The sequence below is a fragment of the Anser cygnoides genome, chromosome 19 (assembly GCF_040182565.1).
Source record: "Anser cygnoides isolate HZ-2024a breed goose chromosome 19, Taihu_goose_T2T_genome, whole genome shotgun sequence".
Classification (NCBI taxonomy): Eukaryota; Metazoa; Chordata; class Aves; order Anseriformes; family Anatidae; genus Anser; species Anser cygnoides.
Window position 1 is genome coordinate 6,014,983 of NC_089891.1, and position 27,948 is coordinate 6,042,930.

The window sequence follows — 27,948 nt, forward strand, 5'->3', positions numbered from 1 at the left end:
GCAGCAGACTGATCTTTGTCGAGGGCCTGAGGCAGAGTGTGGGCGCTGTGCAAGATGCGCTCATGGCTGTGGCCGGGCCTCTGTGCTGCCAGGTTTCACCCTCCCAGATGTGTGCGGAGAGGAGAAATGCAGCTGTGGTTTTCCACTCCTTTTTGCTGGAGCTGCAGGCCAAGAAGCTGGATGCTGATTGATGCCTTGGCTGCTAAAAACCCTTCCATATCTTCAGTGTCAGTTTGGGTTTCCTCTTTGTCCACAGATGTGAGCAGGCAGGGCAGAAAAACAACTGAATTGTGCTCTGGGCAAAACTGGCACAGGCAAGCGGAGCTGCCAGCTGGGTGACTAACAGAGCTTCGTGTGGTGCAGCGAGGTGAGCCCGGCCCTGGGGAGCCAGCAGGCCCCAGATGCAGTGTGGTGGCCAGGGGGTTTCTGTCTGGTGGGACCCTCCTGTTCCAGAGGAGGGGTGTGGGAGTGCCTGTCAAGTGCAGAAAATGCCGTTCAAGGGGGATTTGAAAGTGCCTCTGTCACAGGTCTGCTGTGAAGTGGTTCCCTCTTCCCCTTCTGCTGCTTGGAGCCGCCTGGGGTTGGGAGCAGGAGGAGCTGAGCCCCTGGAAACAGCAGGGCCTGCTCGTTAGGAGGTGGTGTGTGAGGTTGGCTTTATTGGGGTGGGGTAATGCTGTGCTGCTGCCCGTCCAGCACGACCTCCTGCTTGGTAACGCTGGGTATCGCCTCTGTTCTCTGTAGCAAGAAGGGGGGAAAAAAAAAAAGATTTTTAGAAGCTCTGTGTGTTGCACAGCTTTAGCTGGGAAAGCGAGTGATGGCACAGAGGCCTGGCTGCTCCTGACGGTGGTTTCCACAGAAACTGCCGAGTGACTCTTGTGTCTCCGGCAGGGTGCTGTAGCATTGCACAAGGTGTTGTGAGGGACCAGCTGGCGGACCTGGAGCTGGTTAAGGGTTCTGTTCCAAGCCTTTCCCCACCTACATGGCCTTAAAGGACAGCCAGGGCCTCCCGCACCTGAGCGTGGCTCTACTTGGTGCAAGCTCGCTGGCAGTCCAGCCCTGCAGTCAGGTTTGGCATGGAGGTATGGGGATTTATTGAGGAGATGTGAGGGTAGTGTCCTAAATCAACTCGTGTGAAGTGGTGAGGTGGCTCAGCTGTGCTTTCTGCTCTCTCCTGCATGCCCATAAGCTCCCTTTTGTGGTGTCATGGGGGAGAGTGTGTCTCATCTCATGTAGCTCCAGTGTTAAACCCCAGGTTGGGGATGTGCCAGCCCTTCCCTGCTCCTTGCTTTGGGGCTTTTGCCACAGTGGGGAAGAACTGGAAGCAGGGAGCGTGCCCATGGGGCAGCGTTCAGAGCAGCTGCAGCAGGCAACAGCTACTTGTGGTCCAAAGTAACTTCATCTTCACCCATTCTTCACTTACATCTTTGTTCCTTCTTTCCCACCCCTGTGTTGTGGCGGAATGGTCACCATTATCCACGTTTCAGCATCACCAAAGCTTGAAGGTTTTGTCTCCTCACCTCCCTGCTGCTCACCCATCTGCTGGTACCTCTGCTTCACGCGTTTTTGAGTTGCAGTGCTCTGTAAACAGGAAAGAATCTAAATCCCAGCTAATCCCCTGTCTTGCTGAAGACACACACGGGAAGGCTGCGTTGAGGGTGGAGATGGATCAAGTGTTTAAAATGCCCTCCAGGGCTTCAGAGCAAATTCTACATGCCTGGGGCACTCTCTCTCCCAGCAAACAGTTGCAGGCTCAGAACACAAGGGGAAGCTCTTAAGAAACTGTAATTGTTTTTTTTTTTTTCCCCTCGTGTTTGTTCTGCTTTTGTCTTGGTGATGGCAAGAATGCTGTGTCTTTGGCCTTGAGTGGGAAAGCTGAGAGCTGTTTGCAAGCTTCTGCAGATGTTCAGTGAGGGCCTTTTGTAAGACAGGAAGGGGCAAAGCTGTCAGACCATCAGACCTTTCTGCCATGCGTGCTGGACCACTCAAGTACGGGTTTAGCAAATGAAAAGACATAAAAATCCTTGTCCTTTCTTAGTAGCTCATGCTTAATGCTTGTATTAACATCCTGCTTGTTTGTGGGTGTCAGTGCAAGTGGTAAAAAGGCATGTAGTTTAGCTTCTTTTGTGTAAGAGAAAATCAGTAAAGTGCTTTGATTTTTGCCTTTGTTCTCTGAAAGTAACCAAGAAGGATTCCAAAACCTAATTAGATTTTCCTCTTGGCAAACCAGTGTTATAAATGAATTGGAGACAGATGCGGGTTCCTAATTTGTGTTTCTTCCCCTGTAACGTAGTATTGCTGTGGAAAGTTGCAAATGGATGCAAAGAAAGCGGCAGGCTGCAGACTGTTTCTTCAAACTTTTCAAACCCATTTCAGAATCTTTATTTGAAAAAAAAAATAATCACAGCATCTCAAGTGTTATTCAAACACATTTAATAAACAAAGAGAAACAGTAGCAAAGGGCACTGACATGTGACAAACTGTACAAAACCTCCGGGTTTGCAGGCAAACCTGAGGGGAGGAGCCCACGGCCCAGCTGCAGGACTGGGGAGCTGCTCCGTCCCGTCGCCCTGCAAGGAACCATGCCCCCTTTGCCTCAGCCCACTCAGTCACCCCTGAGAAAATCTATTTTTAAAAATGTGCAGAAACAAAGACACTTTAAGAGGTTATTTCCAGTCTTGCCATAATGGAACAATTTAGGCCACTGGGAAAGTTTAAAAAAACAAAAGGTCATGCTCTCCGTTCCTAGGATTAATGCTTTCAAGTGAACCTTCCCAAGAGATGCAAGCACTCTTGGATACCCAGTAGCTCTACCCTTGCTCACTCACGCTACTCACAACATGCTTTTTTTTTTAGAGTGAATGGGACAAATTTATTCTTAATTCAGTGATGGTTTTGATATAGTTGTGACTGAGTGAAAGGCAACAGAAGGAGAAGCCCTGTCTTGAGCACAGAAGGGATGCAACTTGTGCATAATGCTGAGACCAGCCCTTGGTCTCAGGGCGAAGGTGACTTAGCATAGTCAGCAAAGGAGAAATCCTCCACTGGGAACGGACCTTCTGGGATGGATTTCATGCCTGGTCCTAAATATCGCACAAGTAGTTGAGTGTCCAGTAACAACCAGATCATTTTTCTACTGTTAGCTCTTTTTGTTGCACTTAAAGACTACACAATTGAAGCCAAGGGGACTTCAATCTTCCCCTGGAGAACCAAGATGCAATGTTGATAGTCTTTCATGTGTATCAGTTAAACAGCTGTTCCACTCAACTGGTAGTGGTAGGTTTTTAGGCTCTCTGTGGCTTGGCGGGGAGAGTGATGGTATCGCTCTTGCATCAGGCAGTCTTCTGGTGGGCTTCCACATGTATGGTGCTTTTGGAGATACAAAAGAAGCAACGAGGTATTGTTTTTTTTAATCTACTCGAGCTGTACTGGACAGAATGTCTCCCTTCACATGATCGCTAGTGTTGCTATGAGCTCCACAGTTTGAACAGCAAGGTGCTCAGCTGGCAATGATGTGACAAATGCAGCTCAAGCAGTTCCTGTTGCCTTTAGCTTGCTATTTCTTGACCAGTTCCTGGAAACTCCCTCCTCCAAGGAAGGGAGAGAAGACAGATGAATGTGAGAGTTAGAGGGCTTTTTAGGCTGTTAACTTGCATACATGCACTTGTTTTCTCAGCTGTGAGCACAGATGGACAATGACTGAGGCTACGAGATACTGACAGAGGAGAGATATCTATACACATCACAGTGTTATTTAGGCCCAGCCAAGGCGTATGGTCTAATCACACCAATACCATCTCAATACATTATAAACAGGGAAGATGGAGAGAAGGAGAGCTGGGTTCTTCAGCATGATGGCAAGCCAGCTGCGTTTCAACAGCCTGTAACTGACACGATGTGAATTCAAAGACATTTGGCGTGGTCTGTTGTTACCAGGATTAAACTAGCACAGATAATTGACCAGTCATTCTTGAGAACGAGGCAGAACCTCCAGAGGAGGAGGTATATTGGCAAAGAAGGATGGGAAAGGACAGGTCAGTGTACATACAGGACTGAAAAGAGGCCAAGTGCAGCAGTGTTGCTCAGTGCCTTTGCTGCATGCCTTTTCTGCTGAACTGGCTGTCAGACCTTTAGTAATGTTTTGCTACCTTTAGTAATGTTTTGCTGCCCTTAAGGGTAGCCCTGCCAGCGTTAAGTGATAAGGTGGGAAACGTGCCTGTTTCTATCTTAACACTTTAAGGAGACCACAGGTAGCTGAATTCCTCCAGAAAGAAGCCCAGCTCCTCAGTCCAGGTGAGGAATTTTCTGATACCTTACCAAGAATCACCTGCTCTGAGCAATGTCTGTGAATTCCGGCATCTCTGAAGCTTTGCATTTACTGTCAGTTTGGGACTTGACTCAAAAGACCCAAATACCAGGACACTTAGGCTACAAAGAACAAAGCCAGGATGAAAGGAGAAAAACATGCAGCAGTGAATTCCTAAGAAATTCCATTTACCAGACAAGAAGGGACATGCCCTTGGTTAGGGATGGCACAGGTTAACAGAGGGGAAGCAGTGACTGCAGTTTGGCTAAGATTAGATTCAAGAGGCACAAACAAACATTTTGCACATCCATCCAAGGCATTCCAAAAAAAAAAGTCACAGAAGTCGATACATCACTTTGGACAAGAAACATTACAACAGTTTGGCAACTTTTCACCACCACCACCCCTCCCCAGCTCTGTGATGCCCCTCTGTAATTTGAGGTGGTCTCTTGAAGGTGGGTACATGAGGGGGCTGCAGATAAATCATTGCATGTAAATAGGGGATCTCCTCCGCAAAGAATCTCGTGGGTGAAAAACCTACCTGCTTGCTACAGTACAAAAGAAATTCTGCCTTAAGTACTCTGGTGAGAAGGAAGGCAGTGGAGCTCATGCTGCTGGAGACAAGGCAAAGCTGAACTTGGCAGCAACAAGTCCCTAACCTTGTGACTTTGCACCAGGCTAAGATATGGTCATGGCAAGGTAGCGAAGGGGAAAAGATGTTGCTGCTCTTCTTCAACAGAGAAGTGTACAGGACAGAACTATTATTCTACCACCATTCTGGGTGAACACAGGTCTCTTTTTGTTTATGCACGAGAAGCAATGGGCTTTGGAAGATGCCAGGAGCCCGTACGTAATAGCATTAACAGCATGACCCATGTTGGATGTACGCACAACTCCCCTCCCCTTAGTATCTAAACTCAGCTCTTAGGAACTGAACAAGGAACAAATACAAAGCAAGAATGAAAAAAGTTTTTTCTTTTTACAAGTGGTTGCTTTGTTCCTCCTTTTAAAACCCTGTTCTGATCTGTTGGGGGTGGCTGATCAGGAGGGGGAGCGTTGCAAAGTCCTTGCACTTTTCTGGTGGTGGTAGACCTGGGTGCAAGAAATGGCACAGCTCAAACAGATCTTCCCACCCATGGTAGCCTGTGCAAGGTGGGACTGACTACAAGGGCCTGGGGACCTGAGCAACCTTTGCAAAGGTTCCATCTGGGAATCCAGCCCAGCCATTGTTGGAAAAATTCAATGCAGCGCTGGCCAAGAAAATAAAACAGATACTTGTAGAAAGGACTATCCAACTGGAAGAGTCTCTTCTTTTCTTGGTTTCCAGAGTAGGAGGGAAGCCTTTGGTTCTGACCAGAATTACTCGCCATTGGCAGGACAGGCTCGGCTTTGCTTTGTGGTAGCTTGGTTACTGTACAGGGGCACGGTCGCACTGCGGAGAGATGCTCTGCCCAGCTAGATTGCCCTTTTGACATCTGGGATTTTTAGAGGAGTAGACGCTTGAATTACATCCGGGATCCTCGCTCTTGAAGAATCTGGAAAAAAAAAAAGAGCCTTAACTCAGACAACTTCAGATGCACAAGCTCATGTTCAAAGTCTTTGGCTTTTGCAAAGGCAAGATGGACTAACAAGAGAAGGAATCAGAGCACCTTGCTGGCTTTTATGCTACCACAGTGACTGTCAGGCTGGTTAAAATTGAGTCCCTTCTCTAGAAATGCCACTTAGCTGCCTTCCAGGAGTTAATAATATAATCTTTTGTTGCTGTCCTAGGGAAAAAGAATGGACTGAGGGAGAAAAAAGTCTGTCTCTTCCCTACAGCATGCTTCAACCACAAAATGTGACTAGTCTCAAAGGTCCTTGCTATGATGTCCTCCTTTTTCAAGTCATTCCTCTCTTTTTTTCTTCTTACAGAATTACAAAATGGCCGAGGTTGGAAGGGACCTCTGAAGATCATCTAGTCCAACCCCTCTCCTGAGCAGAATCACCTAGAGCACGTTGTGCAGGATGGCATCCAGGCAGGTTTTGAGTATCTCCAGAGAAGGAGACTCCACAACCTCTCTGTTCCAGTGCTCTGTCACATTGCAGTGCCCTCTCATATTCTACCAGAACTTCCCTCTCATATTCAGTCAACAGGTCTGAGCAGACGCCTTACCTTCGCCTTCTCACTGGGCTCTTTGACAATGCCGTTGGTAGAATTGTTGAGTTCCCTAGACACAACACAGAGGAATTCTGCCTGGTCTTCGTTTCCGTAGTTATAGGAAGATCCAATGCTGATTAGCTGTGCAACAGGAGACAGCCAAGGTAAGGACTATAAACAAGTCTTGACTTCTGCTTTATTCCCGCAGTTGCTTTGTGAGCTACAGCTGTCCAGGGAGACCTGTTCTGACCTGAAGTGTCAACAAGCCAAACCCCTTCCAGCACCCTCCTGTATCACAGGCTTCTCTGTGCCTTTTTAAGGCAGACTTAGAAAAGCTCCGGAGCCCTCTAGTGGCACCTGGAGCCTCACGAAGAAATGTCTGTAATGCTGAACACAACATTTCCCAATCATTGAGGGCAGAAAGAAAAAAATACGTCAGGCTTTGCAATATATAATGTCTAATTCATATACGGGCAAGGCAGCGCAGACTCTTGGTCCAGGCTTCTCGATCCAGACTGTGTGTCTGTGTTGAACTTGTCTCAAATCTGGCCTTCTGACTTTGATGTACAAACACTGGAAAGGCAATTCTTTACCACAGGTAAATGTTGGATTAACTAAGGGACACGTAGCAAACTGGCACCACTCTTTGCATACAAGCCATCAGGATGGAATTTGATATCTGCATAAATAGGATTGTTATATTACTGTTATGAGAGGTCTGGACTCAGTCCAAGAAATCCCATCTGTCTCATATTTATCATTATTACATTAAAAGGACATCCTAGAGTGCAGGGCTAATTTGTCTTTTACAACTCTGTTCTGCCTTCCAGATAGTAAACCTAAAAAAATCTGAGGAAAGCAATGTGGTTCTTATCAGCTGTGTATATCCAGGAAACTTTAATGTGTAGCGTGCACCCTAACTTCCATGTTGTAATGGATTCTAAGAGAGAGCTTCATATTTGAGGCATGTGCAGTCAGCAACCTTCCTACACAGATGCCTACTGATACAGTTTTGCTGTAGCAAGACTGGGGGGCTGTCATTACTGACCTGCAGTAACATTAACAGGTTTTTGTTTGTGTTAAGGGCAAAAGAGAGCCACAAGAAACTTTTTTTTTTGTTCCCCTGGTCCCTGCTGCCTTGACCTTTAAGCTGTTGGATACTTCCACACCACACACCACTATTTGCTCAACAAACGCATGGTATCTTTTGATAGATTTCCCAAACTACTGAATCATGGGTGGATAGAATAATGTATTTCCTTTTAAAATAGCACATTTCAGTTATCCTGCGAAACCAGATGGCTGCTCAAGTCAGACTGCTCATGGGTACCTGTTCAAATTTCCACCCATCAGACATAGTGGACACCATCTGTGTAAGCTCTTCCTCTTGGCACTGCAGGACTCTGTACACGTGCTTCACAGGTCCCTAAAGCATGGGGAATAAAAACAAGCAGGAGTTAAGTAATTGTTGCACTGGTATCAAGCAAGGAAACTAATTAGCCTAAACTAATGAGGTCTGCTCTATCTGTGTTATTTGAGGAAGTTTGAGCCACGTGGACGGAGGTTTCATCTTTGTGACTATCCAACCAATTCTAAAATGGGTACAAACAGTTCATACACTTCTCTTAAAAGCCTTCCAGGTGCCTAAATGCAAGTGAAAGCAACACTTTTTTTGGTTTTCAAAGCCATTTACTGCTTTTTGAGAATGTTTCCCTTCTGAAATTGAATCTCCTGAGTATGTTAGTATCAGTAATGGGAAAAGTTGCCACAAAAAGACAGCTATACAGGGCAGAAAAACGGTTTGGAGAAGAACTGAACTATTCTTTACCTCCTGAAGCTGTGTTTTGGTTTGTAACTCCCCATCTTTGCTCCCAGCCCTTTTCCTTTAACTGTTCATCGCCTTTCCCTGCAGCGTTAACAAGATGACTGTGGCCTGTTCTTGTGAAACCATAATGGATACTTTTTCCTAGCTGTGCCTTGGATCTAACGAAAAACACGGATTCCTGCTGTTAAAGACAACTAAGCTAAAAAACTGTTACTGGACGTGCCTACAGCCACACATCCTACTAAGCTACAGAAAATGACTGACTTCAGAACATAAATTTTCATGTGCATTACTTGAGAGGTTCTGTTCTCGTTATCCCGTATCCGCTCCTTCACCAGTCGCACGAGAGATGCAATATTGTAAAACTCGGCTTCTTCCAGGACCCCTAAGAAGGGAACGAAAAGCAGAGACAGAAGTTCTGTTACTTTATACAGGGCAGAATGAAGATGATTCAGCTACAAGGATGCAACACCTGCTGCTGCCTCCAAATCTCACCCACATGTAATAAAATCCTCGGGTGCTGAATAAGTCTGCCACGGATCTCACAGTTCCCAGGCTGGAAGGAGGTGACCAACTAGCTGCCACCTCCTTTTGTGGCTTACAGGGTACTTAAAGATTATCCCCCTTTCCGTGGGCTTATCAGAAACCTCATGGCACGATCTCTGTGGTGTTCCCTCCCTAAGGGAATCTCACCAAAGCTGCTTGCTTGTGCAGAACTGCTGTTACTGCTGTCTGTGGAGGGAGATGTTCTATCAGATGGTTTGCTAAAAGAAGCCTTTGAGCTAAGCAGAGCAGTGATGGGCTGTACTATAAACTAGAGGCCTCTGCTTCCAGAATGATGCAGAATCTGATGATTTAATCCCTTTTAACAAGCATCCTTCTGGGAAGCTAAATACTAACAGCACCGCTGGGAACTGTGGCTTGCTCCTGCTACTACACGTTGCCCTATCGGTGCCCTGATGTGCTCGGGCACGTTTGTGATGGCAGCTGTCATGCTTCTATCTAACAGCGCTTGTGGTTCTACCCCGGATTTTTCTCTTACCTTCTTCTGCGAGCTCCTTGTTTATGATAAGCTTCCCGTGGCGGAGGTAGTTCAGTATTGGACCAAAATAGGTGGGATCTCTATCGATGAGATATGCACCTGTCTCATCCTGTTGAGTGTGCACAGGAATGAAGCAGGCATAGTTAAATGGTACTAGAAAAAAAGATAATTTCATTTGAAAATGATAAATAGAACAGTTTTTCTTTAAGAAACAGATTCCTTTGCCTGTAAAGGTTGAATTAGTGACTCCACACTTTATCCAATGTTTTTTTTCAGTATCTGAACTCAGCTACAAATGTTGCATCTCGATGGTGCTGGCAGATGCCTCACATTAAGTACTTCTATGAACAGTTTATATAACCAAAGAGAAAAGCAGCGCTTAAGTTTTTTTTCACTGCAATAATAAAAAAAACCAAAGCTGGCATTCGTGCTCTGTCTAATCTTGTTTTCCAGACTAGTTTATCTAGGAGACTCTGGAAAAAAAAAAATTGGATTTCCAGTTCTGGTAAACAGCATATGAGAGTTAAACTTCAAAGTAGCTGTGTGTTTTTCTTCCTACTACTAAAAATGCAAATTGCAGTGCCAAAGCCCTGTCTCCGAGCAGTGTCTGGCAGGCTGGCATACAACAATTAATGTCATCAGCTCACCAACAGTTCACAACTAAAGTATCTCCCGAACCAGCCTGGAAGGGCTGACAGAGCCTGTGCAGGAGTCTTCCACACCATTTCCTTAAGGCAATGTCTGACCTGCCAAGCAGGCTGCTTTAAAGTGGTAAAAAAAACCGTGAGGTCTTCTGGATGTGGTGCCTGGGGACAAGGTTTAGGGGGTGACATGGGTGGCAGGGGGAGGGTTGGAGCAGATGGTCCTGGGGGGATTTTTCAACCCTAATGATACTGTGATGGATTCTGTGATCACCACCTCTATTTGCTGAGGCTGGTGGCTTAATGTGGTCACAAGGAGGTTTTGTTACAAGGAGGTTTTAACTTCAAGGTAAACTCTTAAGCAGCAGGAGACCTGAGCAATTCTCAGTGTGACCTATCCAGAAAGTATTTACAGAGCCCTGTGCGGCAGATCCCACAAACCCCTGCAACCACAAGAAGGACCACAAACAGAACTGCAAAACCCTTATGATACCCTGCAATTACAAGAACGACCACCCACAAAACCCTTATGATAACCGGCGGTGGCTTCAAAACAAGCCAAGCAGCTGCGCTGCGACCTCTTGTAAGAGCAGCTCACACCAGAAAGCAGCCGTAAGCGCAGCCTGCTGCAAGCCCCGTTCCTAGGAGCGTCCCCTCTCTTCTGTGCCGGGGCTGGGTTCCTGCAGCAGCACGGGGGGGCCTCGGCGGGACGGGACCGGACCGGGGGGGGGTAGAACAGGGACCGGGGGCTCCCCGGCGCGGCCTCACCTTGTCGGAGCCCAGCTCGGGCCCGTCCTGGCAGCAGAGGCGGCACAGGAAGGACTTGGGCTCCCTGCACAGCGTCTGCCGGGTGCTCACGAAGTACGTGCCGCCCACGTTCAGCCGCACCCACTTGGAGGCGGCCGGGGCCGGGGCCGGGGCCGTGCCCAGCGCCGTGCCCGAAGCCCCCGGAGCGGCCGAGCGGGGGCTGGGCGGCCCCGGCACCCCCCCGGCACCCGGCGCCGGGCCCGGGCTGGGGGTGCGGCCCCTGGGCGGCCCCTCCGCCGCCGCCAGCTCCGCCATGCCGGGCACGCTCAGCGCCGCCTCGCCGCCATCGCGCCCGCCGCTTCCGGGGCGCGGAACCGCTTCCGGGGCACCGCGGGCGGAAGCGGAACCGGAGCGGGGGGGGGCGCAGCGCCGAGGGACGGCGGCGGCGGCGAGGAGCTTCCGGGGTGTGTGTGGCGAAGCCACGCCCCTTCCGGTGGGAGGGGGCGGGGCTTCCGGCGCGTCACTCGGCGGCGCCAGGGGACGGCGGGCGCTGCTCAAGGTGAGCGGGGCCGGGGGGGGCTCCCGGGATGGCGGCGGGGCCCCCCCCCAGCGCCACCCCCCGCCCCAGGCCTCGTCCGGTGCCCCCCGGTCCTGGGCCCTGTCCTGTGTCCCCCCCCGCCGCCCCCGGGCCCTCCCGAGCGCCCCCCACGGTCCCAGGACCTCCCCAGCCTCCCCCCCCCCCGGTCCCGGGCCTTGTCCGGTGCCCCCCCGCCGGTCCCGTGCCCCCCCCCTGTCGTCCCCCCGCCGGTCCCAAGCCCTGTCCCGTGCCTCCCCCCCCCCACCTCCTCCCCCCAGCGGTCCCGGGCGCTCCCCAGGCCCCTCCCTCCCTCAGTCCCGGGCCCTTTCCCCTGTCCCCCACGATCCCGCCCCCCCCCCCAACGCTCCCCCCTCTCTGACCTCCCCCTCCGCCGCGCTCCCTGTCTCCCTGCCCCAGCTGCAGCATGGCGGGCCGCAGAGCTGCTCTCAAGGCCATCGACTGGGCCGCCTTCGCCGAGAGGGTGCCCACCAACCAGCGAGCCATGTTCAACGCCCTGAAGACCCGCAGCGATGCGCTGTCGGCCCGGTGAGTGCCGGCCCCGCGCCTGCCGCCGACAGCTCTGGACCTCGGTGGGCTGTGCGGCCTCTGCAGGCCCAGCTTGAGCTGATGTCCGTAGTTATTGTCTTACAAAATGCTCCAAGAGACGTTAAAACAGGCCGTCTTCAAGACAGCTGTTGGTTTAATTTTAGTTTTCAAATCATCTTTGCTCAATCCTCGTCAGTGAAATAAGAATTGCAGCGTCAAAAAGCAGTTCTGTGCAAGCAGTTTGGTTTGGTGCGCTGGAAAAATATTTTTAAAGCTTTGTTGCTCTTTTAGATGCTGCACAAATGGATGAGTTCTGTCAGGTGCTTTGGCGTCTGCTGCTTGATATGCATGGGCTGTTACAGATGCTGTCACTGCCTGCCTCTGAGTTAGTGCTGTGAAAACTGCCTAGCTCTTCTTCAAGGGCTGCATCCAGGTGCTGCGTGCAGCAGGGCTGCAGGCTGAATTTGCCTTGCCCATGCAGAGAAGTCTGTTTCAAGGGTGGGGGAAGTTGCAGGGTTGGCTCTTTGTTAGTTGCTAATGAGAAACTTGGAGATATTTGCAATTAAGCTTAGCAGGCTCTGTTAACGCTCTGGAAAGTAATTGTGGCAGAGAGCAAATGATGGTGCGAGGTTACTGCTGGCCCTGGTGGTGACTGCTGTCCCCTGTCCCCTTAGGCTGGCCAGCCTGCCGGAGAAGCCCCCTGCCATCGACTGGGCTCACTACAAGGCTGCCATTGCTAAAGCCGGCATGGTGGACGAGTTCCAGAAGAAGGTCAGTACCTCTGTCAGCCTGCGCATTGATCTTCTTTGGAGGCTTAAATGGGGAACGTCTTGGAGTGGGAAATACCAGAATTAAGGTGTTTGGAGTTTCGGTAAGTTTCCTTGCTTCGTGTCCTGCAGCTGGTGTCGCTCACCTTGAGCAGGTCACTTCAGTGCCATCTCTCAGGGTGAAACCTGGGGCACCGTACAGTGAGAAAGCCGGTGAAGGAAAACTCGATACATCATTGTGTCTGCGGGAGTGGGCTCAGGTAGTGCCTCTCCTGGAGCAAACGGCTGGTGAGAAGCGTAGGTCTGCAGACCAGGGAAAGTGCAGAGCTGGCTGCTGCCTGCAGGGGTTGCCATACCCCATAGGAACGAGGGAGGCTTCTGCTGAAGGTCACGCGCTGCCACTGGCAGTAGGGAAACTGGCTGCTGCGAGACTGCAAGGGCCCACAGACCTCAGCTGGATCTGGAAACTTTGGCTTGGGGAAAATCTGTCTGTGATGGGACAAGTCTTAAGATGGTGTTAGACTTCCTTGCTTCCTCGTGATGCTGTGCTTTGCGCTCCGTAGTGCTGTGGTGAACGTGTGTAGCGTTGTGTGTCCTGGTGATGCTATGCAGTTCAGAAAAGGTTGCTCGAAGCATCCCGGTGAGCAGTGCTGCCTGTGAAGTACACGTTCAAGCTGCAGGGATCAGTTTTGGAAAGCTTGTTAACTTAAACAGTTGCGAGCGTGTCTGAGGGAGAAAGGAGAGAACGGCCCCCTGCTGCTAGGGAAAATGACCTTGGTGTGAAGGATTATTTCAAGCAAACAAACCATTTAAAGTTTTTGCCTTCAATTTACAGTTCAGTGCACTGAAGATTCCTGAACCCGTGGATACACAAAGTGCTAAAATTGATGCCCAAGAACAGGAATCTGTAAGTATTTACGCTGTGCCCAAATTCCGGGCTTGTCTCTGACCTCTGTGCAGATGGGAAGGGGTGAGAAGGAAGGTGTGTTCTGCATGGTCGTCTGCGTAGGCAGGGCAGCCTGAGACGGAGCATGGCTCTGGTCTTTGCAGGCTCTTGGCTCAGCAAGATCATCTCTGCACTGGGTAGGGTTTGGCTGTTTGGGGTTTGATCAAGATTTTGTTGATAGTTAATTTTACTGCAGACTTAGTGTGTGGGCTTGCAGGCTCGCTTCAGGTTGTTGTCCTTCATCGTAACCATGTTCACCACGTCCTTTGCTGTCCTCCAGGCAAAGAACACCGCTGAGTATGTGCAAGCTTCCAAAGCTCGGATTGCCCAGTATGAGCAGCACGTAAGTCTGGACGTTGCTTAGTGAATATCCTCTTTAATCCTGCCTGGCTTACACCTTGTTCTTTCCTGTGTGTCTGCTTTGCTCTTTCTTGCTGACAAGTGACTTGTAACACTTTTGTCTCCGCTCCTACTTCAAGCTTCAGAAGCTCAAAAGCATGATTCCCTTTGAACAAATGACAATTGAAGACATGGCTGAAGCCTTCCCTGAAACCAAACTGGATAAGGAGAAGCATCCATTCTGGCCTCACAAACCGATTGCTGATCTGTAAGCTGGTCTGGAAGCAGTTTGTCTAACGCCTGTCAGATTCTATGATCTAAATAAAGTATTTTCCCTCCCGTCTGTGGCTTAGATCGTAGATATGAGGTTGTACGGTTTTGAGAAATGCGGAACTGTAGGTGGCTGTGCAAACAGGCTGGTTTTCCTGGATTTTCTCATTTACCTGTGAACTTGATTTTTGTAGCAAGTACCAAGATCCCAGAACCTGATGATAAAACCGATTCCTAGTGCAGCATCTGTAACACAAGCAAGCCATCCATTCCCCGTTGTAACCACAACGTAGTGCTGGGAATGCAGTTCAGTATCGAGCTTCTTCCTTTTTGTAGCCTTTGCGGAGGAGTTCTTGCTCAGGAGACGGACTTACACTCCAGCACCACAAAAGGAGTTGTATTTAGCAGTGACCTATGATGCAGTGGGAGGTATCCCTCAGTTTTATGGGCAGTGGTCTGGGGCTGTTTTCTAGTTGTGGTGGTTTAGGTGCAGTCAATTGCAGTAGGAGTTGAAGGTTTGTAAATGAGAATAGGTTCAGAAGTTTGATATTGAAAAACTTCCCAAGTATCATCCCGTTAATCCTGGTTATCCTACTATTCTCTGTCTTGGATTTCTGAATGATGCAGACCTCAATAATCACAAAAACAATACAACAAAGACTTTGTACTTGCATTGATGTATTTAATTACCTGAGGTGGAGCTCTTAACCACCTTTCCTCAGAATGGAAACATCTCCGTGACAAAAAAGGACATTAATTCCCTTTTCCTATTGTAAGGGGCATGTGGTTGTGTTAAGAATTACTGTCAGATGGAAGGAAGGTACTATCCCCTGATTCCACTACTGTTTTATACAGTACTTTGCTAGCCCACAGAGCACCGCAAGAACATACGTAGTTTTACTGAACTAGAATACAAAGCGGGTACCATGCAGATCTTACGCCGTGGTTTGTTTTTTAATTTAGGCAAGTGAAACATTTGCAGTCCTATGAACCAAGCAGGAGAAAAAAACAAGACAGCAAGACAGCAGAGAGATTAGAAACAATAAAATTGAGACTGAATGAGCGTAACATTGAGACTGAATGAGCTGGTCCCTAGCTGCTCCATTTTATAGAGATAACAGCAAAAAAAAAGAATGACAAGAATAAGTGACTGTAGAGAAGCACCTTCTCCAGAACTGGTAGAACTGGGTCCTGCTCCTGTGGTTTCCAGAGGGGCTTGGCTTGCTGCCCTTTTTCCTGGGTCTTCTTGGCAAGGTGTTTCATGGCCTGGCTGTTGGCGTCTGTCGTTGCCAGCTTGGTGTGAACACCTACAAAGAACAGATGTCAGAGTAGGGCAGTTGGTGAATGACTGCCAAGACCAACCTCGGGCACTGGTTGCCCTGAGGAACCCCCCCCTCACTCGAACCTGAAGTTCAGGTAACCTGGACTACTTGGCTCAGAATTTATTTTATTTTTTATTTTTTTACCTTGCTGGATGCTTCCGAGAGCCTTGCCTAAGCGTAGGGATTTGTGCTGCTGATGCAGCAGGAAGAAGGTGTCTAAAACAGCCATGATCATTAACAGGAAGGTGCCTAAGAAGAATATCACTGCAGAACAATAGGAAAACAAAGAGAACATTTATTAATTGGCGCCATTTTCTTGAATCTGTTATCCTGCCTGTGTTCACTTGCATTGTGAGGAAGGGGGAAATTGCTGTCTCCGGCAATATGGTAAAATTTAGCTGTTACTGGTATCATTTATGGGTCCATAAATGCCCAGTAGCCTTTCTTAGCATTGGTACCTGTGTAAAAATCCCTTAGTCTTTATTCAGTAGAGGTGGATACCTATTATGGGTGGTTCGTTGGAGGAAGTAGGAAGCATGTTGTTGAGAATCACGGCTAACATGGAGCTGCCCAGGATGATGGAAATCTGGAAGCTGATTTTCTCCTCGAGAGAGCTGGGTCCAAACAACACAGCCATATCGAGCAGGTACAGTGCGCACGTTGGCAGGATCAGGTTCAGAATATACAGAGTAGGTCGTCTCTCCATGGAAATCTGTTGAAGAAGGAGAAAGAAATGTAGGTAAGAGATAATATACTGTGTTGAGTGACCGCTCGTTCCCTACTGTGAAAAACTATCTGGTTTCATTTTTTATTTAATTTCTTATATTGGTGCAATATAATACGAATGTACTGCAGTACCTTGTAGACGATCACTGGATATTCTTCATCCAACTCTTCTCTGTATTCACTGATGCTCAGGTTGGTGAACTTCCATTCTCCATCAGTTACTAAGTAACTCTGGCTGTTTTTCATCATCTCAGCTGGTGTCCGTTTGATTTTCATGACAAGGTCTGTTACTGCTTGGGCAAGGGGGAGAGAAGGGGAAAAGCTGCGGAATTTAGTTTTCTATAAAAGATTAGTTATTTCCTCTCCCTTTCCCTCACAACTAAGGGTGCATGCAGACGGGGAAAGGCAACGGTTCTTGCACTGCTGAGGTTTCTTAGTCCATGAGGGAGAAATGCAAAAGGACTGCAGTGCGGAGTCTTGGCTGCACCTCTGCGAACGTGGAACAGGGGAAATCTGGTGGGTCAGGACAGTTGTCCTTTGCAGGTGGCACCTTGGGGGATTTCATGGCACCTCTGCTTATTTTTCAACCTTTCCTCTTGGGATGAACTCTGCTGTTTGGAGCCCTGAAATCAGCCTTAATTTCCTTTAATTTTCATGGCTTTCAGTTATGTTTAGAGGCTGGTTCTGCAAAAACATTTGTGAGCAAGTAGCCTTGTTGCAAGATGCCCGCTGGTCACTTGGTTTGTAAAGACCAGTCCGAAGGGGAAGACTTGCCAGGGAACATCCCAAATGCTCCCAGAGATGTTGCTGGGAAAAAATGCCCAGAAAAGATGACTCTAAGCTCGTTTTCCCTGGTGTTATATGACCTCAACCCCTGTAACCAGATAGCACTCCCCTAGCAGCGTGCGGTGCTGCTAAGGGAACCCAGGATCAGCCAGGGCCCACCTCATCTATTCCTCCTGCAAATTTAGCCCCGTTGTGGTAAAACTTAGCTTGCCACTGTACCTGGGTAGAGAAATGAAGCTATACTTATGTTGCACGTCTGGGTGTCGAAGGGGAACTTGAGGATCATCAGGCTGCACATTAAGGTAACCTGGAAGGGTTGGCTTGTGTTGAAGGCGCCATTGTGCGTGACAACCATGTACTCCAAGTCCGACTTCTGTTCGTTCACCCTGGAGGAAACAAAGACGGGGAGTGACAGAGCTCCGGGATGCTGCAATGCTCCTAAATCCTACAAAAGTCTGGGCTGTAAGCATCCATTTGGGGTGGCTCCGTGCTGTCACACAGCCATGGGATGTAGCAGTGTGCAGGAGAGCAGCAAGGAGAGGAAACCTGGGGCTTGTGCTTCCCACTCTTACCTGGGGAAAGGGCTCACTGGCTGGCTCTCTGCTATGCTGCCTCCCCATCCTTTCCCCCTGCAGCTAAAGAGCCAGTGGCTGTGCCCAACCCTCTATTAGATCCAAAGTGATCTACCTGGTATCTTCTAAAAATTGCTAAGGGTAATTTCATTCTGCTACATCACTTGTCCCTGATGTTTCTTCAGGTTTAACTACAGCCTAGATGGGGTATTTCTGGAGATGCTACGACATTACTGAGCCACAAAGTGCTTTGTATAAACTCTTCCCAGTATTACAAGTCACGAGGTTCTTGGTTACACTTAGCTTACAGGAGCAGCTTTTAATCAAACGAGTTTATCCCATTTCCTACAACATTACCAACAGTTTGCATCCACAGTATTTTTCTTGAGCCAGTGAATAAAAAGGAAAGGAGGACCTACTGTTCTAAAATGAAGATGGGGGGCGACCAATAGGAGTCCATTGGCAGAACAATTCTGGAGATGTTGCAGAAATCCTGCGGGTCCCAAGTCACAAAGGCGTTCTTCCACTCCTGGGGGCAGAAGGTGCAGGAGAGAGATGAGTGCTGGGCTCAGCCCCAGCCATTGTGCTGGGTGTCACAGGAGGGAAATGGTCTGAAGGAACCTACCAAGCTCAACACGAAATAAAAAGTGACTGTCTGCAGCTTTTCAGCCTAGAGAAACAGAATGGGAGAGATTTAGCTGATTTTTCTTAGCTACATCCTGTGCAGAGCCCAGGAGCTCTCCACTGTTGCTCCTGCAGCAGGATTGTGGAAACTCAGCCCAGGAGGAGAGGTCGAGGGTCTTGGTCCTACGGCTGAAGAGAAGAGTGGAAGCATCAGATCCCATGGTTTGAAAAATACAGATGTTGACATTAACAGACCGGTGCTCTGCAATCCTGTCCGAATTGCTTAGTTAAGGCACTCCATGCAGTTCTTCCTAGAGCCTGGTCTAAAGCAGGCTGTTTGCCTGGGCCTGCTTTCCAAGTTTTTCCTAGAAGAAGGTGGGAGAAAATACTCCAGATCTTCCCCAAATGCTGTCAAACAGCAGGAAGCTGAAGAAGTGGAAGGGGTTGATTCTCGTACCTGTGGCCTTGCTGGCCCAGCCCTGCCTCACAGAAAACTCAGGCTTCGACCAAGCAATTGCACATTTCTGGGCTATAAAGACTTGAGAGGAGCTTCGCGTCCTTACCACAGAGAGAATAGCTATCAGCATAAAATCCATGTTCACTTCCAGAGGCTCCTTCCAGTTCGTCTTTGGCAGTATGTGCGCGTGCAGCTTGCTGTGGGAGGTGATGTTCAGGTGCTCGATGACATCGTAGTACGTGCAGATGTACCTGGGAGCAGCCCCTGCTGGGAAAAAAAAATCCACTTGAATCAGAAAAGGATCAGGAAAGGTCTCAACCTGTGAACGAGAGATGTACCAAAGGAGAAAGGGTATGGAGCTGTGGGTATGGAAAGCATCAATAACCCAGGCAAACCCCTTCTCAAACAGACCAGAACAGAGTTCCTCAAAGCTTTTCTAGTCCTCATTAACTTACCTGTCCCAAGAGAAAGGGTGAGGATAGCTATAAAAGCTCGCTGCATCTTCTCCTGCTTCCAAATAAGGAGGCAAATGGTACCGTGTCCCTTACGGATGGCCCAAGACACGTCACTTGTGATGTGGAAGTTGATTTGGTATTTATTAATGAGGGATGGGTATTTTGTAAACAGAAGCCGGACTCTATATTTGCATTGGAAGGAAGACTTTGCTAATGGATTTATGCACTCAGCTGGCTCTTGGGAGTGGTCTTTAGTTGTGGTGAGGGAATCAGAAGGTCATTAAACAAAAAATCCAACAATTTGAGGGAGAGGGAAAGAAAGGGCTCATCTCCACAGAGAGGAGGCTAGGAGCCAGAGCCACTCAAGAGCAAATCTTCCCTCATTTACAGGGCTTAGAGGCTGCTGCAACCCCACTGAAATGGAATAGGAATTAGTGCCTGTGTGCCACGAGGGGTGCCGGCGGGGCGGAGGAGAGGCTGCTCCCCCTTCAGCCTGGCCCTGCTTTGTGGCAGCCCAGGGTGTGGGGCATTAGAGCATGTCCCCAGCTCCTAAAGCACTGAGCCTTTCTTGCACCCACTGATTTTCCGTTTCCACCTCCTTGCTGATCTCCTGTGCTCTGGAGGTGCCGCTCCAAGTCCTCAGAGCTAAGATGAAGGTCTCAGATTTTATTTTTTTTTGAAAAGTGTGAGAGGGGAACAGCCCCGGCGAATGTGTGCTCGGAAAAAATCCCATTCACCTGCGATGTCGGAGGTGGTACCCGAGCCCTGTAGCCTCTGGTTGTGGGAGACAGGCGGAGGGAAGCGTACACACCACAGAACAGGGGTGGAATCAGACAGAAGGGGCACGGGGAGAGGAGCGACCCGTGCGGTGGGACTCGGGGGGTGTTGGCTGTAGGAGCTAACGCTGGTGGATGTCACTGGAGGTGAGACAACAGTGACGCCACTGAGCGGTGCTAGGACTCGTCCTCCAGAAACCCTTACATCCACCAGCAGCAGGTGGGATGTGAGCAGGCTGGAGATGTGAATCTGTCGCACTGCTCTGACAGCTTTTGGTATCCACAGTGTGGATAGGGTCCTGCTGTAGGGTCCTCAGTTCTGCTTCACTCTCTGTGTGACATCCCCCCCCTCGCGCAGCTCCGCATGGGGTGCTCTCGGTGGGTTTCGGCCCCCCCGTGCAGTGTCAGGTGGGGAACAGGCATTCCCCATTTGCCTTCTGCAGGTTTCCTTGGTCTCATCCATCACCCCTCCTCGCGGGGCCCCCACACCTTCTGCAGCTCCCAAGGCATGAAGGAGGGAAGGATGGACGGAGGGAAGGAAGGAAGGATGGAATGAAGGACAGAGGGAAGGCAGGACAGAAGGAAGGGCAGAGGGAGGGAAGGACGGACAGAGGGAAGCAGGACGGACAGACGGGAGGCAGGACGGACAGACCGAGGGCAGCACAGCCGTTCTGCAGGCCCCGGGTGGGAGCGGGCGGTGGGCGACGCTGGGGGTTGGCGGCATCGGCGGGGGCTGCAGCGTCTGCGACCGCGTGGCCTAATGGATAAGGCGTCTGACTTCGGATCAGAAGATTGAGGGTTCGAGTCCCTTCGTGGTCGGCTGCGCTTTTTCCCCCTCTTTTCCGTCGCTCTCTCTTTTTTCCCCTTCCTTCACCCCTCACCACCCCTCAGGGCGTGGGTCCCACGCGGGTTTGGTGCCCCCCACGCCCCATTTCCCCTTGTCTCGACCCCCACGGGGGGGTTCCCGGCTGCTCCCCACTTTCCCCCATCCCACCGGAGGATGCGTGGCGGGGGCAGAGGGAGGCGAGGCCGCGTGTGTCCGTGTGTCCTGCGTGTCCCCGCGTGTCCCCGTGTCCCCATGTCCCCCGGGGGAGCACCCACGCATCCCGCAGCCCCCGCACCCCCAGCAGCGGGTCGGGGCCGTTCAGCCAGGCGGGGAAACACCCCCAGCGAAGCCCCAGTGGCCTAATGGATAAGGCACTGGCCTCCTAAGCCAGGGATTGTGGGTTCGAGTCCCATCTGGGGTGAGCTTTTGGGCGCTATCAGCCTTTTTTCCGATTTTCTTTTTCTCCCCGTTTCGGTGCTGCGCTCCCAGGCGTGCTGGTAGAGGCGGTGGGTGGGTGCGGAGGAGGAATTTCTCTTCCCCTGTGAGACAGGAAATTAATTAAGGAGATTAACGCGATGGGAGCACCCAGAATTGGGCTCTGCAGGCAGAGTAAAGGAAAGCTGCTGAAGGGGCGCGTCTGAGCGCACCCTCTGCAGGCAGTTTGCAAGGGGGGTGACCACAGAGGGAACGCAGGGGGTAAGAGGTGGACCAGGACAGGCTTTTGGGGGCAGAGAGATCCATGCAGCAGCTCCAGGCTTTTTTGCTGTGCCAACAACAGCCAAGGCGTGCAGGCAAGGCTGCCTAGATAATGAGATTTTCTGCTCCTGGCCAGTGGTCCAAGCTGAGATCCCATGAGAAAGGGAAGCGACGAGGAGCTGCTGCAAACGTCCCCAGGCTTTGGTGCGAGGGTGGATGCCTTATCCAGGAGCAGGTCGTGCAGCCAGGCATGATATCCCAGCAGCAAAACCTAAAGTGAAGTTTCTTTCCAAGTAATTTCTCTCTGCTAGGTGTGGGAGGAAATGACTCTGCTGCCTGGAAAGCAGCAAACCCTGAGAACCGGCCCTGCCAATACCCCGGTGCTGGACCCTGAGCAGCCCTGGGCAGTGACCTGCTGGAAGCTGCAGGTCCTGCACCGCTCAGCAAGCCCTGCCTGCCCTGGGGCCTGGGGAAAGGGCTGGGAGGTGCCTCCAGGCTGGCATTACCTGGGACCAGGGTGGCAGAAGCCCCCAGGAGCCATCTGATGCTGTTCAAACTCTGGGAAGGACACAAAGCTCAGCATGTTTTCAGTTTCAGGAACAAGGTGACCTCTTGGCTTCCTTTGTGCGGTATTTTCCTTGATTCTTCTCCTGGAAGTCACGCTGGGATCTCCTGGCAGCATCATGAGGGGCCCTGGCTGGTTCAGTGCGTGATCTGGGTGACTCCATCAATGATGGGCTTCACTCCGGTGGCACCAGGTTGTATTTCTGTTATTTCTCTCCTCTCCCACCTCCGGGAGCAGCAGAAAGCTGAACATGTGCCGCTCCTTAGGAGCTGCTTTGCCAGCCGGCAAGCAAGGACCGTGCTGCAGGAGGGGGAATAAAACAGCCCCAGCAATAAGCAGGAACACGGGACTTCCTCAGGGCTGCCAATTCCCTGCCGGTGGCCAGGGGGAGCAGGCACAGGCAGCGAGGAGCTCGGTGCAGCCCTCCCCTACAGCCCCGGGGTGGGATCGCTGCCGTGGAGCAGTCGGGGCCAGGCGCGGACTCGAACCTGCGGCTTCCAGCTCCGCAGTCGGGCGCCCTCCCTGCGAGGCCACGCGGGCCCCAGCGCACATCTGGCGCGGAGCCCCCGCCCCCGGGAAAAAGGTTTTTTTTTTAAAAAAAATAAATAAAAAGAGGTAAAACCTCCTGTAGGGGCAGGAGAGGTAAACCTCTTGTGGGTGCAGGGGATGTTAAAAGCCCTGCCCTGCCCTGCCGCTCTCAGGATTACCTCTTTAGGATTAGATGAGAAACAGGTTTGGGGGAGAAGCGAAGCTGAACCACGAGGAGTGTGCGGGAGCTATTACCGACGCTATGCAGGTGAGAACAGGAGCTTAAAGACGCCCGTGGTGTTGCTCATCGCACCCCAGTGTCACATTACAGTGGGGCTATGCTGCAGCTGGTGGCTGTCACTGGTGGCTCGTTGACAGCGCGAGCTGACCACTGAACGCTGTCATGGGAAACACTCCTTGTCCTGGAAACCTGGCTGCCTCGGCCCTTCTTTCTTCACCAGCGGTGACCCGCAGCTGTGTTCCGAGTTTCTGCCACCCTCAGAAGCATGCCCATGGGATCCCGTGTCAGCACTCCTGGGGCACCGCTGGCTCTGCGGTGACCTGCTGGGACATGGGGCCCTCCGGGGCAGGGACCCCCCCCTGTCACCAGCGTGGGGCTGGGGGAACCGGCCAGGTTCTGGGGGTGCGGGGTGGGGATGTGGGGGATGCTCGGGGGTGGCAGGACCATGGGGGGGGCCCCCCGCGGTGTGTGCCGGTGTCCCAAAACCAAGGCTATGGGGGACCACGTGGCCTAATGGATAAGGCGTCTGACTTCGGATCAGAAGATTGAGGGTTCGAGTCCCTTCGTGGTTGTTTTAAAAGGCCAGAAGAGATCCCAGAGCCGTTTAATTTCTGCGGGTGAGGGCATCCTAGGGGCGAGAGGGGCATGACTCGAGGCCAGATACCCACCCCGGACCAATTTTGGGGCAGCATCTGCCCTGCCCACTCCCGGGGGACCCTTTTTCCCCCCCCTCCCGGCGGGGCAACACCCCCGAAGCCCTCTGCAGCCCCGTCCCGGGGGTGAACGGGTGGCACCGGGGCTCAGCTGCAGCTGGGGCCGATTTCGGGGCGGATAAAAGGGCAGGGACTCAGGCCCGGGGCCGGTTTGCTGCTGCAGGGAGGGCAGGTGAGTTATGGGGCCGTTTGGGGGCAGGGAGGACGGGACATCGCCCCTCCTAGCAGGGTGCTGCGAGAGAAAACACGAGGGTTGATGTGTACGGGGGGGGGGGGAGTGTAAATGTGCTTTTACCCCAGGTGGGACTCGAACCCACAATCCCTGGCTTAGGAGGCCAGTGCCTTGTCCATTAGGCCACTGGGGCGGGACAAAAGCTACAAAACCACCCCCCCCGCCGTGCTTCCCCCTCCCCGCCTGGTTTCCTTTTTTACCTGCGGGTGGAAGGGTCCGGGATGAACCGAGCCCCGTTCCCCGGGGCAGCCCCCCCGGTTCGCTGCCCGCTGTGGGGGGGTCGGCCCGGCAGGAGCCGGGCCCTTTGCGGGGGTCTGCGCCCCCCCAGCCCCAAAGAGCCGGGGGTTGCACACCCCCCCTCAGCTGTGCGAAGAGCCGGGGAGGAAGCGCCGCTTGCACCGGGGGCGTGCTGGTGGGGGGACACGCGCGGCCCGACCCCAGCTCGGGGGTCCCGGGGGGGCTTTGCAGGACCCTCCCCATTAGGGCTGTGCTCCCGTCCGGCCAGCAGAGAGTTAACTCAGGGCACCGGGAGAGGCATTTCACGCAGCCCCAGTGGCCTAATGGATAAGGCACTGGCCTCCTAAGCCAGGGATTGTGGGTTCGAGTCCCATCTGGGGTGGATCTTTTCCGCTCCGCAACCCCAAAACCTGCCCCGGGGGGCGCGAGGCTGCGGTTACCGCCCGGCTCCCGACTCCTTTTCTGTCCCCCGGCTCCCCCAGGCACGGCTCAGGGTGATGGGGGCAAAGAAGCAGGGCTGCTGGTCTGTAAAACACAGAGTCTGGGCTGGGAGAAAGGTTTTGACTGGGATTGTTCTGCTCCTCCACAATGAAAATGCCTCCAGTGCTCCCGAGGCAGCAGAAATGTTCACCTGGAGGCGTCACCCCCCAAACCACGGCTTGTAGAGACCAGGGCTGCAGAGCCCTTCACTTGTGAGAGGGGGAACTGGCAGCTGCCCCTTCCCCTGTGGGAGAATTTGTTATCTCTACCTCCATCACTGGGCAGGGCAGGCGCAGAGGTGGAATGGTGCAGCCATCTCAGGGAGTCTCGTCCTTTCTTTTTTTTTTTCCCCTTGCCTAAAACATTTCTCTACCTCTCTTCACCCCAGGTGGGACTCGAACCCACAATCCCTGACTTAGAAGGCCAGTGCCTTATCCATTAGGCCACTGGGGCCCTGCAAAATAGGGCAAAAAAGCATAATTTCAGTACTTTCATGAACATAAGACTCCCCCAGTTAAATATTCCAGTGGTGGTGTAATCCTGTCCGTTGCCAAGAGGCCATGGTACACCACGCTTCTGTGTTCTGTTTAAACAGGGTGCACTAATGAGCGACTCTTGAAGCTTGTAAGACTTGGTCTGAGGCTTTATGGGGTTTCACTTCAAGGGCCAGAAAACTCCCGTACTTAGAAGATGGTTTGTCTTCAAGTGCTAAAAGCAATTGCCTCCTGCCCAATTCCTGCCAGGGATATAGGTTAACCCAACAAAATTACATTATTTTTTTCCCCCTAACAGCAGACATAAATAATGTGAGAAAATTTCCTGAAAGGTAAACATTTCATTTCTTATTTAAATCTGTGGTTAGAATGTTTTTACTCTTTCTTTTCTTTCCCCCAAATCTGCTGCGTGTTCAGCAGCAGGGGGTGCTCTCATAAAGATTCAGAGGACTGGATGAAGGACACAAAGACGCTATCACAGTGTATCATTAGGTTCAAAAGATGTTTATTATTTTTATTTACATTTTTCAACAGGTTTTATTCAATCCAGCTCATACATTTAGTATCATCTTCAGTTGCCAACAATATTTCTTAAAATGTTGGTATGCCAAGGACTTCCATCTCTGCTGTTCTCAGTCGAAATCTGCCTTCCTGCTCTGTTTTATATTTGAGTGTATTTTTTTCTGTCTTAGTCGTTCACGGTTCATTTTTTCCACCCTGAAACACAATGAAAAGATTCTTTAGTGTACAAAGAAAGCCTTTAAATAAACACTCAACTGTGAGCATAGCTATAATATAGATTCAGATGTCCACAGGCAGAAGAAGTCTCTGTTCTTGGGATGTTACCTGAGAAAGCAGTTAAGTTCCAATGGACCAGTGATTTTTTAAAAAAGAAAATCCAAATGAGTATCTGTTACCAAGTCATGTTAAAAGTCTGAACCTGTATCAAATAAAGGCCGTCTCAATAACGATACCTGGCTATGAGCTCCTGTGCAGTCTCCTTAGACACCACCTTTGGCTTCTCAGTAGCCTCTGTGACCATGACTCTGATTTTTTCTAAACAAATTGCCAGATTCCTCATTTGGTAGCGACTCTCTTCAGAGTTTACAATCAGCTCACCAGCTCGGTTTATCTTATTTTTGTGCTGAGGAGGGAAAAGCATGATGTGATCACTGAAACTGTTCGACTTGTCATGTTTCGGCTGAAATTGTGAAATTCAAAAAGTGGTTGGAAGGGAGAGGGTAGTTACCATTGATGCCATTTTTTGTCTCACAGCTTCTGGGATCCAGTCTGCTGATGCCAGATGGAACCTGACTTCTGCCTTAGTATTCACTGGGAGGAAAAACAGGACCTTTTTCAACATAACGGCTTGACTTCCTAAGATTTATGAGGTAATTCAATCTGCTCACTGCTAGCTTTGAACATACGATGATTCCAGTATGGATTACCTGAAGGATCACAGTTTTTCTTGCTACTTTTTTTTTACATACCATTCTAAAAGATAATTTTTATGGAGATTTTTTTCATGGTATTTGCATTTCTACATGCTACAAGATTTAATCCTATTACCAGTCACTACTTACCTTGTTTTAATGGCAATTGCAGAACAAGAAGTATTTTTTGCTTTCTTATTTGAATTAAGCCAACAGTTTGTTGCATAGGAAAGTTTAAGAATCCCAGTGGCTTATTGTATGTGTAATGAAAACAGATCAGACAGAAGTGATGTTTCCTGTGACATGTATAGCAGCAATGACCCCATGACGAGTGCTTCTAGGAGAACCAAATATGCTACCACTGGTGTCAGGCAATGTGAAGACTTAGAAGTTGTGTTAAAATGTAGAGTGATAATGAAAAAATTAACATCAGGCAGCACAAAGGTGCTCTTTAATTTCAAGCTCCTAATATTATACCACAAATATAGAGAAACAAGTTTCACGCTTGGATACAGACTGGGACTTTTCCTTAAGTCAGAGAACCCCTCCCCTTTCATACCTTTATTAACGTTCTGCCCACCAGGGCCGCTGCTCCGGCAGTAGGATACAGTCAGTCGCTCTGGAAGAGAAGAACAGCAACGTGACGTGGGACACCAACCCGGCAGTGCAGTGGGAAGCAGAGAACAGGGACGACCCAAAACACCGCGTGTGGGACTGAAGGAAGCCTATTACTTGGTGGTGCTTTTGCTTCAAGCTTAGCTCGGTGCATTGAGCGCAGGCTGTTTTCTGGGGTTGGAAGTGAAGAAGTCTGTTTAAGTTACCTTTTATGAATGTTTCTATTCTCCATCGTAAGGACAGCAAAAATGGGTAATTTGTTGTTGCTCTTAAAGCCTACGCGGGAGCCCACCAACCAACTGCTGTCTCTCTGAGCCGTATTACAGCTTTCACGTGCAATAAACACCTCAGACCACATCCACGCGCACCTCCCCACATCACCAGGCTCCCCGTACCCCCGAGCCACCCGCAGCTCCCAGCACCGACTGCCCTCAGGGGGCCCTCTCACACCCCCGGCACCCATCCTTGAGGCGTGTGGGGGCGGGACACTCACCCATGGGGATGTCGAGGGCCGGCGGCTTGGCCTCCTGCTCCTGGAAAAGGCAGCGGGGGGGCGTCAGGGGCTGGCGCGGGGCCACCTCACGGAGCTGCCTCAGGGGCACCCCGGGGCCTCTGGGGGGGGCCCTGCCTGAGGTGGCTCAGGCCCCGCCCACCGAGCCAAGCCCCGCCCACAACGCGCCACACCCGTTTCGCGAAGCCCCGCCCACCCCGTGCTAAGCCCCGCCCACCGACGCCCCACCCGTTCAGAGGCCCCGCCCCTCACTCTTCTTCCGCCTTCTTCCCCCCCCACCCCCAACTCGCCGGGACGCTGCCGGTATCGCCGCCGCCGCCCCCCCGCGGCGGGTACAGCTTGTCCAGGCTGTAGGCGCTCCGGAACTCCGCCCCGGCAGCGGCCCGCCGCGAGGAGCCGGCCACGAGCAGCCGCGGCCGGCACAGGGCTCGGAGAGTGCGCGCCGCCATCTTGGCCGCCGCGGTGCACCCACGAAAAGGCGTCCCCGCGGAAACGGCGGCCGCGAAGCTGCGTTCCGGG

At 51.2% G+C, this 27,948-nt stretch overlaps 3 protein-coding genes, 1 long non-coding RNA gene and 6 other non-coding genes across 10 annotated transcripts in view; 6 read left to right on the forward strand and 4 right to left on the reverse strand.

The window, feature by feature from the left end:
• LOC106034709 (uncharacterized) overlaps positions 1-9,728 on the forward strand; it is a 27,782-nt gene extending 18,054 nt beyond the window's left edge. Inside the window, exons 4-6 of the long non-coding RNA XR_010825808.1 lie at positions 6,215-6,318; positions 6,430-6,604; positions 7,712-9,728. This is a non-coding gene — a long non-coding RNA (uncharacterized lncRNA). The remainder of the gene's footprint in view (positions 1-6,214; positions 6,319-6,429; positions 6,605-7,711) is intronic.
• KCTD2 (potassium channel tetramerization domain containing 2) lies at positions 2,414-11,057 on the reverse strand. Its single transcript, XM_013178852.3, has 6 exons — positions 10,717-11,057; positions 9,308-9,416; positions 8,559-8,650; positions 7,771-7,866; positions 6,456-6,581; positions 2,414-5,838 (listed from the first exon to the last, which is right to left on the reverse strand). Exons 1-6 carry the CDS (start codon positions 11,008-11,010, stop codon positions 5,809-5,811), a joined length of 747 nt encoding a protein of 248 aa, XP_013034306.2. The 5' UTR covers positions 11,011-11,057; the 3' UTR covers positions 2,414-5,808.
• Positions 11,058-11,116: 59 nt separating this feature from the next.
• ATP5PD (ATP synthase peripheral stalk subunit d) lies at positions 11,117-14,213 on the forward strand. The gene is made up of 6 exons (XM_066979930.1): positions 11,117-11,254; positions 11,690-11,818; positions 12,493-12,589; positions 13,421-13,492; positions 13,812-13,874; positions 14,011-14,213. The coding sequence occupies exons 2-6, from the start codon at positions 11,697-11,699 to the stop codon at positions 14,140-14,142; spliced, it is 486 nt and encodes a 161-aa protein (XP_066836031.1). The 5' UTR covers positions 11,117-11,254; positions 11,690-11,696; the 3' UTR covers positions 14,143-14,213.
• A 1,019-nt stretch (positions 14,214-15,232) lies between these two features.
• On the reverse strand, positions 15,233-27,921 carry MRPL58 (mitochondrial ribosomal protein L58). The gene is made up of 11 exons (XM_066980353.1): positions 27,720-27,921; positions 27,412-27,451; positions 26,863-26,922; positions 18,734-18,891; positions 18,172-18,216; positions 17,966-18,075; positions 17,194-17,360; positions 16,321-16,481; positions 15,964-16,174; positions 15,607-15,726; positions 15,233-15,447 (listed from the first exon to the last, which is right to left on the reverse strand). The coding sequence occupies exons 1-11, from the start codon at positions 27,876-27,878 to the stop codon at positions 15,233-15,235; spliced, it is 1,446 nt and encodes a 481-aa protein (XP_066836454.1). The 5' UTR covers positions 27,879-27,921.
• TRNAR-UCG (transfer RNA arginine (anticodon UCG)) lies at positions 20,605-20,677 on the forward strand. Its single transcript has one exon. It is a non-coding gene; the product is annotated as a tRNA-Arg (tRNA).
• Positions 21,033-21,105, forward strand: TRNAR-CCU (transfer RNA arginine (anticodon CCU)). Its single transcript has one exon. It is a non-coding gene; the product is annotated as a tRNA-Arg (tRNA).
• On the forward strand, positions 23,214-23,286 carry TRNAR-UCG (transfer RNA arginine (anticodon UCG)). Its single transcript has one exon. It is a non-coding gene; the product is annotated as a tRNA-Arg (tRNA).
• TRNAR-CCU (transfer RNA arginine (anticodon CCU)) lies at positions 23,720-23,792 on the reverse strand. Its single transcript has one exon. It is a non-coding gene; the product is annotated as a tRNA-Arg (tRNA).
• TRNAR-CCU (transfer RNA arginine (anticodon CCU)) lies at positions 24,206-24,278 on the forward strand. Its single transcript has one exon. It is a non-coding gene; the product is annotated as a tRNA-Arg (tRNA).
• On the reverse strand, positions 24,757-24,829 carry TRNAR-UCU (transfer RNA arginine (anticodon UCU)). The gene has a single exon. It is a non-coding gene; the product is annotated as a tRNA-Arg (tRNA).
• Positions 27,922-27,948: the final 27 nt, after the last annotated feature.

Bases quoted from the DNA above. Each gene is read 5' to 3' on its own strand.
- KCTD2 (XM_013178852.3), bottom strand. From the start codon at position 11,010: ATGGCGGAGCTGGCGGCGGCGGAGGGGCCGCCCAGGGGCCGCACCCCC. The intron at 8,651-9,307 runs GTAAGAGAAAAA...TTCCCTTCTTAG, and splicing joins CAAGGAGCTCGCAGAAGAAG to GGGTCCTGGAAGAAGCCGAG. The intron at 6,582-7,770 runs GTACCCATGAGC...CCTGTTGCACAG, and splicing joins ATGGGTGGAAATTTGAACAG to CTAATCAGCATTGGATCTTC.
- MRPL58 (XM_066980353.1), bottom strand. From the start codon at position 27,878: ATGGCGGCGCGCACTCTCCGAGCCCTGTGCCGGCCGCGGCTGCTCGTG. The intron at 15,727-15,963 runs GTATCCACCTCT...ATTGTTCTGCAG, and splicing joins CAACGAACCACCCATAATAG to TGATATTCTTCTTAGGCACC. The intron at 15,448-15,606 runs GTAAAAAAATAA...TGTTCTTTGTAG, and splicing joins TCTCGGAAGCATCCAGCAAG to GTGTTCACACCAAGCTGGCA.
- ATP5PD (XM_066979930.1), top strand. From the start codon at position 11,697: ATGGCGGGCCGCAGAGCTGCTCTCAAGGCCATCGACTGGGCCGCCTTC. The intron at 12,590-13,420 runs GTCAGTACCTCT...TTCAATTTACAG, and splicing joins TGGACGAGTTCCAGAAGAAG to TTCAGTGCACTGAAGATTCC. The intron at 13,875-14,010 runs GTAAGTCTGGAC...TCCTACTTCAAG, and splicing joins TTGCCCAGTATGAGCAGCAC to CTTCAGAAGCTCAAAAGCAT.